At 36.0% G+C, this 14,711-nt stretch overlaps 1 protein-coding gene across 1 annotated transcript; it reads left to right on the top strand.

Annotated features, from left to right (window-relative positions):
- Window positions 1–11,265: 11,265 nt before the first annotated feature.
- LOC114261458 (protein RESTRICTED TEV MOVEMENT 3) lies at window positions 11,266–14,231 on the top strand. The gene is made up of 6 exons (XM_082901865.1): window positions 11,266–11,529; window positions 12,593–12,734; window positions 12,826–12,995; window positions 13,110–13,392; window positions 13,488–13,654; window positions 13,908–14,231. The coding sequence occupies exons 1-6, from the start codon at window positions 11,433–11,435 to the stop codon at window positions 14,066–14,068; spliced, it is 1,020 nt and encodes a 339-aa protein (XP_082757991.1). The 5' UTR covers window positions 11,266–11,432; the 3' UTR covers window positions 14,069–14,231.
- The last annotated feature ends 480 nt before the right edge of the window (window positions 14,232–14,711 follow it).

Here is a 14,711-nt window from a genome sequence, read left to right as displayed (position 1 = left end):
TTTGTTAGCCTAGAATTACTATGTTATGCGCGCAGCAAACAAGTATAGACCAAATCGCCCAAATTGGAACAAAACATTTCATGTTTGTTTTGAAAATGGTTTGCTACTCGCAAGTAGGCTAAAATGCAGATTTTGCCACCCTCAAGTGGGCTTTTTAGAAAAGACGGTTTTTGCCACTACCTAGTGGGCTTAAAACAAATATAGTTTTAACGCATTATCCCAATTTAAGCAGTTTGACCTCCACCCACAGGCATTCAAGCAATTTATCTCATGTAAACACTTAGCCGCATGGCAAGCATACTTTTATGGCAACATTCACACGCATGTTGGATGCTAAAGCATAACCACTTACATTGTACTCCGTGCCAAAACAATAAACTAGTTAGCAAATGTGCGTGTCCTAGTTCATGTTATTTTGCTTAATGCAACACATACAAGATGCAATTTTTTAGGTAGGCTCGGTTGATCTAAATATGGCATATGATATGCAACCAATTGTTTCATGTATTCAATTTTGGAATTTGAAAATACGAATGCGGTTAGTATGATGTACCGAGCCCGGTGCATGCCAACAGATGTATGAATGCACGCATGCATATCATAAGGTATGCTAATCTCAAAAATGCCCTAATCTACCATTATAAGAAGATAAATAAAAGGGAAGAAAGAAATGGGGATTGGAAGACATACACACACTCACCCACACTTATTACATGTTTCCCCTCACTCAGAGGGTTCGAATTAATATTACAGTCCCGAAATAATGAACAAACAAAATTATTACAAAACTTCTCTAATTAATTAAAAGAAAGGAAGCAAAAGGAAAGAAGAAGGTGGCCACAGCCTCTGCCTCGGGATGCGCGAGTGATGCATGCTCGGATCCGTCCTGCCCGGAAAACCCGTGCTACACTCTTGTCGCCTCTGTTTGTACTGCCTTGTCTTTCTGAAAATTGCCAAAGTACTGGAACAAGCTCCTTGCATCCTGCAGAGCACCACCGGCCAGACAAAATTGCCACCGGCACTTCAAAATTCCCGTCGGCACTTTATTGGATTCATCGGCACTCTAGATAGTGCCGGTCGGCACTAAATTCTGCCGGTCGGCAGAAACTTCCTGCAGCAGACAATTTAACAGCAAACAGAGAACAGACAGTGCATGACATGGAGTTTTTGGACACATGTTAGCATGGTTCTACTTCTTATCATATTTTGAACTCAAAGAAGCATGACTTTCGATCCTTGAACCATCAATGGTACATGGTGGGTCAAAGGATTAAATTTGCCATTTGATATGAAAATGCATGCAACAAACAACATGAAAACCGGGGCCTTATCAAGTTGGAGTCAAAGGTCCCGATGACCGGGGATCAAGGCACATTACATCACTTGAAGTATGAATGGTCCTTGACTCCCGCACTTGGTTTGACGCCCCAAGCCAAGTAAATGCAATGCATGGAATGCTCACAAGCCTCAAATGTATCATGCCACCAAGATGTAAAACACAACAAGCAATATGCAACTATCATGACAAAATGTATGATACCAAGCACACAAGATACAAACATGATGCAAACATGGAGCGAATTGACCATGGGATTGATGTGCTACAAAGCTTAATGGAACAAATATGCAACAAACATGGAGCAAGCATGCAAGAGGGCTTAAAAATGGCAAAGGGGCAGGCCCTCACCCTTCTCAAAACAGTGGCCAAAAGTGCTCAAAATGATAGACAATCAACTCATGTTAACAAGCAAATTCATGGTCCCAAAGCTAAGGCACACAAGTAGACAACTTACCTTCATTGACATGACCACTCATGGCATGATCAAAACAAGTAAAAACAGAATTTATGCATGCAAAATAGGCCCCCAAAAACTCCTAATATGGCAACTAAGATATCCCCCATGAAGCAAATACACTAAGGCTCATTCTTAGGCATAGGAAGACACACCCTCAAGATATGAAAAAGACTATGCATGCACACATGTAGGCATGATTCTTGGACTAAAAAGAAAGTCCTTAGATGATATTAAACCAAGAGGGTAGTCACAAACATATATGCTAGAGGCCATCATGCTCAAAGCTTTTAAGCTAAAATACAAAGCAACCCTCACAAACATGTCAAGCATGGCTAAATAGATAACCAATAAACCTTAAACATGGAAAAAAACATCACCAAGAACTTCATGGAACTAAGCCAACTCTCACAAGAATCATGGCCTAACCATGATGTGCACTTCTAAGCAAAGTAGAGCAATACAAAACAAGTATTACAAGCATGCAAGGAGGCACAAATTTGACCAAAAACAGAGATTATATATGACCTAACATGCCTAAAAAAATGCTGAAATGAAGCCAAGAAACAACAAGCACACATGCTATCCTCTTGAGCCTAAAAAGCAAGGAAACAAAACCATAAAGGGAGAGGGGTGTCCCTCCCCTATGCAAGACTTCAAACCAACTTTTTTGACACTAAAATACACTGATTTTTAGTGATAAAAAGATCAAAGTGCTGAAGTGAACAAAACCTTATCAAAGAAGCACCAAAATAGACCAAACAAGGCCTATGAGGATGAGTTTGCACTCTAACCACAAAGTGACCTTAATGAAAGTGTTAGAGCAGGAAAATATGAGCCTTTTTTATGTTATACACAAGAGCCAAAACAATAAACAAAATAGGTAGAAAACCAATGCAAGTTTGGGGAATAAAAGGGAAGATGCTCACCCTTGAAGAACCCTTGAAGAACAAATGGTCTAACCTCCTTCTTTGGATCAAAACCAGTCCAAAACTCAAGAAACAACTCCTCCAAGTCCCTCAATCTCGGACTAAGGTGTAATGGTGTGTGTAATGGTGCAAAAGTAAGGTAAAACACACCTTTTGGGCCAAGAAACACACACAAGAAGGGAGAGGGAGAGAGGTATAGAGATAATATGTATCTATATCTCTAAAGGCTGGTTTTTGCTTCTGTTTTTCTAACCTAGAACCAAGAGGAAAGCCTCTCTCTTATAGGACTCCCTCTTGCAAAGCTTATTCAACAAGCTTGGCTAGAGGGAAATCCCTCCATACACGTGTATGGAGGGGAAAGGAGTTGGTGCCAGCTATCACAGCTGGCACAAAATATCTCCGTAAAGTGGAGGAACAGTGGTCGGCTGCCCAAAAATGCTATTTCGGCAAAAAACAGTGCCGACCGGCAACAAATTATGCCGACCGGCAATAAAGTGTGCCGACCGGCAAACAAAATTGCCGATGGAAGAAAAAGACCAGCCGGTGGCCTCCAGCCACTGCCGGTGGTGTATGGGGATGTCTCACAAGGCATTCCCTGCCCCTCTAAGGCAAAACAAAAGTGTTTGGTGCAAAACCAGACACTAAACAGTCGAGTTCGGGGATCCTGAGGCAAGGCGCGTGAGCCGAGACCTCCGGGAACTCCAAACGAACACAAACAAGGATAATCACCGAGCGTTCAAACGGTGACGTCCAAGTCTTGAGGACGGTCAAAAATGGGGTGTCTACAGTAACATACCAAGCTCATGCATGTGAAAAAAAATTAAGTTTCTTGTTGTCTTTTTCTCCTTTGGTCGGCAAATAGTATCTCTACATAACCATCAATGACCTGAAAAATATTATTTATAATTGTAACATTGGGTTATAAAGGCTGATGGAACATTGCAGAGAAATTTGATGAAAGACTTACATTGTTGGCAATTTCTTTTTCCTTTATTAGGTTTCCAATATCTTCAAAAGTAATGAAATCCAACTCACTTGTCCAGAAGAAAGCCTTACAAGATGACAAAAAAGGGATTTAATAGTTATTAATGCAATATAAGTTCGTAAATTGTTGTTTGTTATCTTCTATTTTATTTGTTGTACTTACTCTAGTCCAGACACATTTGATATGTGTTGCAAGATATCTTTGACATGTTCTTTTACCAATTTTGCAACCAGTAAACTTTGTGGAAAAACCCAAGATTTTCTGATGCTTGTTGGTTGAGGCAAGACATAGTCATCGGCATCAAGTACTTTTTTGTCTTTGGTGGTTTGCTCTATTGGCTTTGCAGCTTGCTTTGAACCTCTAGTGATCTTCACAATTATGGGATATTGAAAGTCTGAATCTTACTTTTCTTTCCTTTCTTTTGTATATAAATTCTTTATCATTGATGTAGGATCTTTTTCACTGTAGACAGTGAAAATATCAATAAAAGTAAATTTCTTTGAAGTAACAGATTGTATTTCAATATGTAAATTTATTTGATTCAATATTTTCCAGTTACTATAGACTTTTGTCTTTTGTTTTGGTTGTTGTTTGTGTGCCACTTTTTCTTGTTGGGTTATTTTTTGTTGTTCCACTTGCATTCCAACTATACACAGTTAAAATCAAACAAGCCCCAAAAATCAACGTGGTCAAAGAGGTTACAAAATCTAGAGAAAATTACACACATGGAAGCAAATAGACAAAGAAAATCAAATAAGTAGCAAAAATCAAACTGGCCAAACTAATGTGGTCAGAAAAATTTAAATTCCAGAGAAAATTACCATTGACAAAGAAAATTTTAGTAAATAGAAATTTCTCTGAGTCATGTTGACTGAAGAACATAAGTTTTTATGGTTTTAGATTTCACTGACCTTGGGGTTGAACTTGTGTGGGTGTTTGGTAAGGTTGTGTTGCTAGTTGGACGGATAGTTCTTGAATTTGCTCATGCAATCTAGCATTTTCAGTTTCAAGCTCTGAAATTGAATGTCTCAACTATTGAATTGTATTTTTTATCATCATCTTTTTGAACCTCCATCATCCTTGGTTTCATTTAGTTTGCGATGTCTCTTTCTTGAAGTTTTGAATTATTTGATGTCAAGGTTCTTATTGCAATGTCCATTTCTTCAAGTAATTGATTCCAATTTTTCTCTTCTTCTATTTTGGATTTAGAAAGTGCCTTTAGTCTTTCATGCAGATTAGTAATTTGAGCATCTTTTGATTCCTAAGATTCTTGAGGTTGTTGCATTGTTGAGCCACAAATGCTATCATGATGTTGGTTCATCCGCTCATTATTTTCTTCTTCATCCCTCTTCTCATTGTTTTCTTCTTCCTCTTCAGATTTAGTGCCTTTATCTTTTTCTTCGTTGTCTTCTTCTTCTTTTTCCCGTTCATATTCTTCTTTGTGTTCTACTTCTTCATTTTCTTCTTTGGCTCCCTCTTCTGCACTGCTTCCTTGATCTTTTTCTCCATTGCTTGCTTTTTGTTCTTCTTTGTTGGCTTCTCCTTCTTTATTTCCTCCTTCTTCTTCAAATGAATCTTCTAATGTCTGCTTCAATTTGGCTAATGCCTTTTTTGCTTGTTTCTTTCTGTTTTTACCAAGACAAAACTCTTCTGATGGGTTTTTAACTAGCTCTTCCTTATCTATCTGTAACATGATATATAATTTTATGGGTCAGAGAAAATTATGAAACAAGCAACATAATGTTATGGGTCAGAGAAAATTCAGATATCAAAGAAAATCAATCAAGGCATATAAGTTAATGTTATTATAATTGTGGTCAGAGAAATTTGGATTCCAGAGAAAATTCTTTATGAGGGTAGAAATAAACTAGTGCTAATTAAACAAGCAACATAAATTGAAATTTAAGAGAAAATTAATCTCAATTAGTCAAGCCACATAAGTTATTGTTACTGCATTGTAGAGAAAATTGCAGATAAATTTTGATTAACACTGGTTTATAAATTTTGATGACAAGGAGTGAAACAAACCAGTGGTCAGAGAATTTTTGGAATTTCTCTAAGACTTGAGTGGTGATAGAAATCTAACCTGTCGAGGTACAAGACATTCGATTGGTGTCTTCTGCAACTGTTTGGTCAAGCTTTGCAAGTTCCACTAGGCATATCTGGGAAATTCTGATGTGTTACTGTCTTTCGAGTCAATGATAGTTGCATGTTCGCATAGCAAATAGTGTGATGGAAATTGAAGTATTTAAATTTTACTAAACACACAAATTTGTAAGTATCATAACTGTAAATGGAAATGGAAATGGAAATTCTACTTACAGGCAATGCAATGACACACCCTGTAACTTTCTCTGGAGTTTTAATGATGTTATAGAATTGATCAATGTTGTTGTTATTCTTTCTGGCCAATCATACTTCTTCATTGACTCAAGCGGTTCCACGTACTTGATAAAAACCCACCCTATTGAATTCCCATTTGTTGCAAAAAATAGGGTGAGACAGAAGTACAAGGTAACAATGATTGCTACATCTTTGAAGTCCTGTGGTTGCTTCCCTTTAATTGCTTTGATCAATGCCTTTTTTAAAACAGGACCAGTGAGCCTTGTTTCCTTCGGGAATCTTCGCCTTAGGAATGGCGTGTTTGGCTTCTTTGAGTATCTTAATGACATAGCGTCTTGTCCACCTTCCAAACCAAAAATCAAGGTCATGTCATTGATTGTAAAGGTCAAGCTTTTCTTACCAATTGTGAATGCTTTTGTTTTTTCATTGTATCTTTGGATGATTGCAACTACATCATCATCTGATTTTTTACATTTCCTTGGATCCATCCTTCCCGTTGTTAGAGCTTGGATCAAATACCAGAATGGGGTCTTTTGAAGCTCTACAACTTGGTTTGAATTGAATTTAAGTGTTTGAAAAAAGGAGACAACATATGATAGGTTTGATCAGAATTGAATGTTGTAATTAGTTCTTTTCCTTTGGAGTTTAACAGGTTTTTTCCCATTTGAGCTTGAGTCGTTTGAAGTTGGCGTATTCATCTTCATGCTTGTTGTTTCTTCAACTTGGACTTCTATTTTTTGGCAAGGAGTTTGTGGTGTTTTGCTACCTTTTGATCTAAGATCATAATTTCCAAACTCAGAGAGTTTCTGTTTCTTCGTTGGTGTTTTTGGTGTTTTGCTGTTTTTGCGTTTTTCTATTTCTAGACAATGAAAACATAAAGATGTCAATATTAAATCCCAAAGAAAATTAAACATGTTAGAGAAAATTACTCATAAAGGAGAAAACTAAGGTGGCCAGAGAAAATTATAAATGTTAGAGAAAATTAAACATGTTAGAGAAAATTACTCATAAAGGAGAAAACTAAGGTGGCCAGAGAAAATTATAAATGTTAGAGAAAATTAGACACAGAAAATTAGATGTTAGAGAAGATAAACAAAGCAACATAAATGTAATGACCCTCATCCTCGTCTTAGCCATGTTCATGTGCATGTGCATGATTTTGTTTTGTTAAGCTTGCATTTGTAGATTTTGACTTGTTTTGCCTAAAGTAAAAGTCCCTGTCTTGTTTTGTGCTTATGTGATTTGCTTGAGTATTGCTTGTATGCTTGGTTCCTTGCTTGGTGCGCTAAGCCTAGGTCACTCCTTGGAACCTCTTACACCTAGGACCATCTTGGAACCACTTCGGTTGACCTCCACTTTCACCCTGGCATATTGGTCGAGATGTCATCATCTAGGCCGAGGTGTACATCACCTAGGCCGAGGTGTGCATCACCTAGGCCGAGATGTGTATCATCTAGGCCGAGATGTTACCATCTAGGCATCCAACATCCTTGATCCTTTCACCTAGTGATCTTGTTCCTGGACTGGTATGACCTAGACCGAGGTGTGGCACAGCTAGGCCGAGTGTTATCCTTCCTAGCTGAGATCATTGAAACCTTCTTGCCCGAAGCCTGTGTCCTAATCCGAGGTCATTGCCTTGTCAGAGTGCCCTTATCACCTTACTTGTTGTACACCCTTTGTCATGCTCATGTCTTATCATTCAATCACTTTTTGATAAAACCCAACTAGACATTGCCACGTGTCCCAACAGAGGGTTAAGTCAGCCGGTAGTTGAGAAAACATATCATTTGCTGTATATCTTTGCCCTAGAAGAGAGAGAAGCTCTAGAAAGAGGAAGAAGGAGTCCTTAAGAGAGAAGCAGATTTCCAAGCTTGATTCTTAGAGTTTGAACCGTTTGATCTGTGTTTTGAGGTTAGAATCTTAATCTTCTCTAGCTGTTCTTTGTATATATATGATCGCATTGCATGATCCAACATGATTCATGAGCCATGCATTGATTTAAAGTTGTTTTAGAAAGAGAAAATGATGTTCTTGTGTTCTTCAAGAAAAACCCACATTTTGATCCGACAGTTTATAACAAGTTCAATGTTTTTGTGTTTGTTTTCATGGAATCTTCAAGTATGGGTACCCAGGTCCATGTTTTTGAACTCATATCATGAAATCTCAGATTTTGAATAAAGAAATTATGATTTTTTGCATTCATGTTCTTCATGTTCTTCAAAAGGAAACCCAGATTTTCCAGGCTTCATTTCCCTGAATGTGGTCACCGGGACCACACATTGGCCAAGAGATGTGGGACCTCGGCCAAGACGTTGTTGGTACCCAATATGTTTTTCTGAGATGAAAAACAACATTTTAACTCCCAGCACATGTTTTGCTTTGTCTTGACTTAGTTTTGAAAGAAATGCCGGGATCGTTTACTCTCATGTAAAGCTTGTTTTAGGGATGCATTGCATAGCCATCTTTTGAGCATTCCTTCTTGTCTTCTTGAAATACATTCAGTGGACCTTGCCATGTATTTGTAGGTCTTGGATTCTTGCCTTATGCCCTACACTCGAAGAGCTATGTGAGTGGTATTTTTAATAAAGCTATGTTCTAATGATTGATAAAAGCTTTGCTTGTTTCGTTTTGGAAAAGTGTTTGTTCAAGTATGAATGATTATTCCTAGTTTTGTATCAAGTACTATCTTGTTTTGATGACATTTTTGTAAAGTTCTTAGTACTAGGGGACTATAATGCAACTAGTACCCTTGTTTAAGATATCTCCCTTGCCACTGACGGCCTTGTGCAGGTGGGTTTGTCTAATCGATTCCGGGTCGATTATTCCCTTGTTTTGTCAGGAATGTCATCCCTTGTATTATATTGATGCTAGTAAGCATCCCTTGAAGCTTTGAAAGACTTGATAGATGAACTTGGTTCGTCCCTTGATTTTGTACAAGATATGCTATGTATTGTTTTGATAAAGATCTCGAATATCAATCATTCAAACCTTTATTACTAATATCATTAACTGAGTATCCAAGCTCACCCTCTCCTTATATATATGTAGGTGACGAGCAAGAAGGCGGTGATGCCTAGATGTTATTTGCAAGTTGTTTTGAAATCATGTTTTGCTAGCATCTTGAAGATTATGCTTCTTAGTTTGTACTTCATGTCTTTTGTATATTTCGGCTTGAGAAGCCTTTTGATCAAGATGTAACATGCACTTTACTTTATTTACATTCAAGCTGTAAACTATATCATGATGTATGTCATTTCATTTGATTTATGTACAACTCTTATGGACGAATTAGATTTAAATTTATTGGTTCTACACATGTGAGCCCCATATGTATACTTTGATTGTGTGTGACTTTGTAAGTTGGCATTTGGTAATATCGGATTACTGGCCATCAAGGCACCATTCTACTAGGGGCGGAATGGGGTCGTGACAATAAACATGCTAGAGAAATTTTTAATAATTTCTAAAATTATATATAGAAGTAAAATATAGCCAGAGAAAATTCAAAAAAGAAACATAAATGTAGCAAGCCACAGAAAATTAAAATGCCAGAGAACATTACACATGCCAGAGAAAATTAAACATGGCAAGACAGAGAAAATTAAACATGGCAAGACAGAGAAAATTTCCATTCCACAATTAGCAAGAGAAAACAAACAAAGCAACATAAATATGCCACAAAAAATTACACAACAGAGAATTTTGGAGGAAACCAAGAATTGAACAAAATAAACATAATAGAGAAATTTTCAAAAAAGAAACATAAATCTAGCAAGCCACAGAATATTAAAATACTAGACAAATTTACAGACAACCAGAGAAAATTAAACATGGCAGACACACAGAAGAGAGAAAAGTAATGTGGCTAGAGAAAATTATAAATGCCAAATAAAATTAGACATAGACAAGAGAAAATTTCCATTCCTAGATAAATTCATCTCAGCAACATAAACATGACAGAGAAATTTGGAGGAAAACAAGAATTGAACAAAATAAACATGACAGACAAATTTGCAAAAAAGAAACATAAATCTAGCAAGTCACAGAATATTAAAATGCTAGAGAAATTTACAGACAACCAAAGAAAATTAAACATGGCAGACACACAGAAGGGAGAAAAGTAATGTGACCAAAGAAAATTAGACATAGACAAGAGAAAATTTACATTTTCAGAGAAGTTCACACAACCAGAGAAATTTGAATGAATTGAACTTCAAAATTACATAGAGAAATACAGAGAAATTAACAATGCTAGAGAAAATGGGAGAATAAACAAAAACAAATGGGGGAATAAACATGCCAGATAAAATTCAAAGGAGAAACTTAGATCAAGCAAATGCCAGAGAAATTTACAAACAAAATCACATTTTTCAAAATCACACTACAATCTTCAATAATATGTTCAAAATGCAGAGAAATAACAATTTTCAAATTCATGTAGTTTTTATTAAGAAATTGAAACCCTAATTAATGGAAGGCTAATATAAAATACAATTAACTGTGTTTCCAGAGAAGAACTCATTGGATTGTAGAAAAACTTACCAGATTGAGGATAAAATCGAAATTACAAACTGATATGCCTTGAGATGACTATGATGAAGATGAACTGAGATGACGATGAATAGTGAAAACGGGTTACAGAAATTTGTGAGGAAAGAATGAAAAAGATTTTCACAAAAGATAATGAAAACTTAATGTCGATAGTGAAGATGATTGTGAAATCCTAATTCTGCTCTTCTTTTGCTCATGAAGATGGTTGGATATCAAGACTGGAACTGAGTCGTCGGAATGTAGTTCAATTTCTCGATTGATTGTAAAGGGTATGTTGGTCCAAGAAGTAAATAAAAAGCGCGCGTTCTTAGTTGAGGGACCTAGGGCATCATACCCTTTTTTTTTGTATCCTTTATCATCTAAATTATTATTATTAGGGACCTTAAAAAAAATTCCCAATAATAAATTATCAAAATTGTTAATTGAAATATATTTCTTACATCATTCAAAATTATTAAATAAAAAATTGATAATAAAATATTTATAATTTCTAAAACTATAATGGACAATTTATATTTTAAATAAACTTTAAAAGTTGTGTTTATAATTTATTTTATTATTATAAAGTTAAAATATTACTTAGGAATTAAGCTTGCAGCTCTGCCGTGTTTGGAACTACCACCTAAAAATAAAATAAAAATTCAGTGATTTAAGCAGTATCGCTAACAAATAAAAGTTAAACAACCCCACGTTCTACGTGGTGCAATTTTTTATTCTTATTTTTTCATATGAATGGGTTTGCTTTTTAGTTTGCTTTTTTGCCACCCACCCGGCAAATGGTTTTCATAAAAGCTTGGCTTCGGTGCGGAGACTATGCAGTAGACTTTAGCAATGAAGTGTTCTCCCAAATCCTGTTCGGAGGCTGCAGACAACATGGAAGAAGAGAAATCATGCCATCCTATTCCTCCTCTTCACAATGCCAACTCTGGTACCTCTCTCTCTCTCTTTCTCTCTCTCTCTCTCTCTCTCTCTCTCTACATATACATATATATAGTGTTGTATCTGTGTCTGGAGATTAAGTTCTATCAGGATGATCCGTAAAAGCCATCTTTTACAGGCCACCAATCAGTGGTTGAGCCAAGAAAATGGAAAAAAGCCCCCATTTTGTTGTCATCGTCTCCTCCCCTGCATTCCTTTCCTCTGAACATTGTTGTGCCTTCCTCAAACGACTAGGGTTTTGTGTTTTGGGTTCAATGGGTTTTATAAAAATTTAACTGATTGTCATATGCTGAAATTATGAAGCTAATCAACAAATTGTTTGGTGATTGAGAATGAGAAGTATTCAAGAGACTCTTTGATTTTATATAGGGTAATACCCAAATTTTTACTAGTACTATTAACAACATTTATACTGTAAATACATACATACATACATACATACATACATACATACTGTTGGTGCATATTTTATGCACAAGGTATTTTAATATTCAAAAATTATACTTTGTAAATATAATCTTATTTAATATATGTTGTGAAATTTATTTAATAATAAAAAAAAACATATGGAAGGAGTTAGAACTCCTCCACTGCCTCTTGTATTTGGTAAAAGACAAATGGTAATTAGTAGAAGCATGGAGAAGAATTGAAAAACATGATGTGATGAAATGGCTTTAAAATTTTTATAAAAAAAAAAAGTTTCTTGTTCTTTGCTGACTTTGTCGAGTCGGTTATGAGCTTCTATATATATATATATGTTTGTGTTGAAGAGGCTAAGTGTAAGGTGTGATCAAGAAAGAATAAAGTCTATACTCTTATGACTTTATATTTGTTATTATTTTATGTTGTGTTTTTCCCATTATGCAAACAGTGAGATTCTTTAATTATTATTGCCATGGAAAAAGATGACTTCTTTTGGCAATTTATTCAAGTAGAACCTTTATGACGTCATGTGTGTGACACGAGTATTTCATATATTAAAAAGAACCCATGCATCATAGGCTGAATTATACAAATACAGAACAAATTAGTTTTCTTTTAACATTTTGCAGATGTAGCAAGATCGTTGAGAGATATACCACCAGCTCACTACACTCTTAAGATTGAGTCATTCTCAGAACTTGCACAGTTGTTGTTGGATGCTGAAGTGCAGAATTATGAATCAGATATTTTTGAAGCCGGTGGCTACAAATGGTTGAGTACTTAATAAAATATTTTTTGTGTAGTTTTTCTTTTCATTCCAATTAAGACATATATATAAGCTGACTCTTCTTTCGCGTTAAAGGGAATTGTGTCTCCACCCAAATGGTGATAAAGAAAGAAATGGGGAAGGACACATCTCTCTGTACTTGGTAATCCCTGAGACTAGTGAGTTACCTCTTGGTTGGGAGGTCAATGTAAACTTCAAATTGTTTGTGTATGATCAGATTCAAGACAAGTACATGACCATCCAAGGTAGTTAGATTCTTTAGTAACTATTTAATCTCATTTGAACATGGTTAAGGCTTTTAAATTTTCATCCTCGTACATTACTCTACACCCCTGATTTTATTCCATTCCAATGCTCAGATGCCAATGGGAAGGTTAGACGCTTTCATGGGATGAAAACCAAGTGGGGTTTTGCCCAATTACTCCCACTTGGTACTTTTAATGATGCTGCTAATGGATACCTCATCCACGACACTTGCGTGTTTGGGGCTGAAGTTCTTGTTATAAATTATAATGGCAGAGGAGAGTGTGTAACTGTATTGAAGGGACTTGACAATACTTACACTTGGAAGATTGATAACTTCTCATCTCTAGATGGCAAAACTCATTATTCTAAAGTCTTCACGATTGGAAATCGGAAGTGGTATGCAATCATTAACTTCGCTCCTTTCAATTACAATAAGCAGATTGATAATCTAACAATTAACTGCTTTTTATGACTTCCTATAACAAAACCAGGAAGTTACAGCTCCATCCCAAAGGAGATTCAAGGGCAAAGGACAAATGCTTGTCCATCTTTTTGTCGTTAGATGATTGGGAAACATTTCCTTTTGATCGAAAGACATATGCAAAATTCAAGCTGCTCATAAGGAACCAATATCACGGCCAACATGTTGAAATTACAGGTGAAAGTTACATTTCCACCATTTTTTTGTTCATCGGGTGATCTTGGTGCCACTGATGACATGATCATTACTAATTTATGTTTTTAAATACAAAATATTCATGACTCCAGCCTGAAGCTAGCCTCACCTAACCCAAAAATAAAAAAATCATATCCATGAGATTCCATTTGTTTTCTGGAGATGATGATGATTTTTGCATTTATGGTGATCCTTTGGGTTATCAAACAATAATTGTCCAACTACTGTCTTGCAGGTACAAAATGCTTCTTTGCTCCAACCTTCGGCTGGGGCCGCAGTTCAGTTTTGTCATTAACTGACCTCCATGATGCTTCTAAGGGATTCCTTGTGAAGGATACTTTAATTGTTGAGGCCGAAGTTAGTGTCTTATCCACGTTGAAGAATTTCTCAGAGTAAATATAGCTTAGGCTTTTATCTTAGTAATACAAGGATGTTAGTGAGCTTGTCCTGTTAATCTGCTTTTATCATCTTGTGGGCCAACTTATGAGCTAGAATCTTGTATACATTTTCAGACTTCTTGTTATGAGTGAATTTTATGTCTCTGATTTTTGCCGTGGAATAGTACTTCTAGCTTACGAATCAAAATTGGTATTGAAAAAAAGAAAAGAAAAAAAAGATGGTGATATTATGTAGTTTATGTATCAAGTATCGCAATATTAGTGGTTATTTCTTTTGCAGAAAGTGTTTCTTTTGTACTGTTTTACATCTTCCATCTAAGGGTTAAAAATGTTCATTGGAATATTCATGTGAAACAATGATTGAGCCACTTAGCAGAGATTTTATGAACCCCATGAGTTTCATCATCAATGTGTGTTGTTCTGCAGTGCCTTACTGACTCACAGAATTATCACTTGAGTTGAGAACATTGGGAACCCTTCGGGAAGAGCATTTATACTTTGAAACTGGAAATAAATTTCAACAAGCTCTGGACTTGGATTGGGGGATTCTCTCTCTCTCTCTCTCTCTCTCATATTATTGTATAAACTCGGAACAACAATGCTACTAATACAAAAATAAATCATGGCACACATGTACAATC

The sequence above is a fragment of the Camellia sinensis genome, chromosome 13 (genome assembly GCF_055761805.1).
Source record: "Camellia sinensis isolate YWXY chromosome 13, ASM5576180v1, whole genome shotgun sequence".
NCBI lineage: Eukaryota > Viridiplantae > Streptophyta > Magnoliopsida > Ericales > Theaceae > Camellia > Camellia sinensis.
The sequence above is the reverse complement of the archived record's forward strand: the minus strand, read 5'-3'. Positions and strand labels throughout refer to the sequence as shown.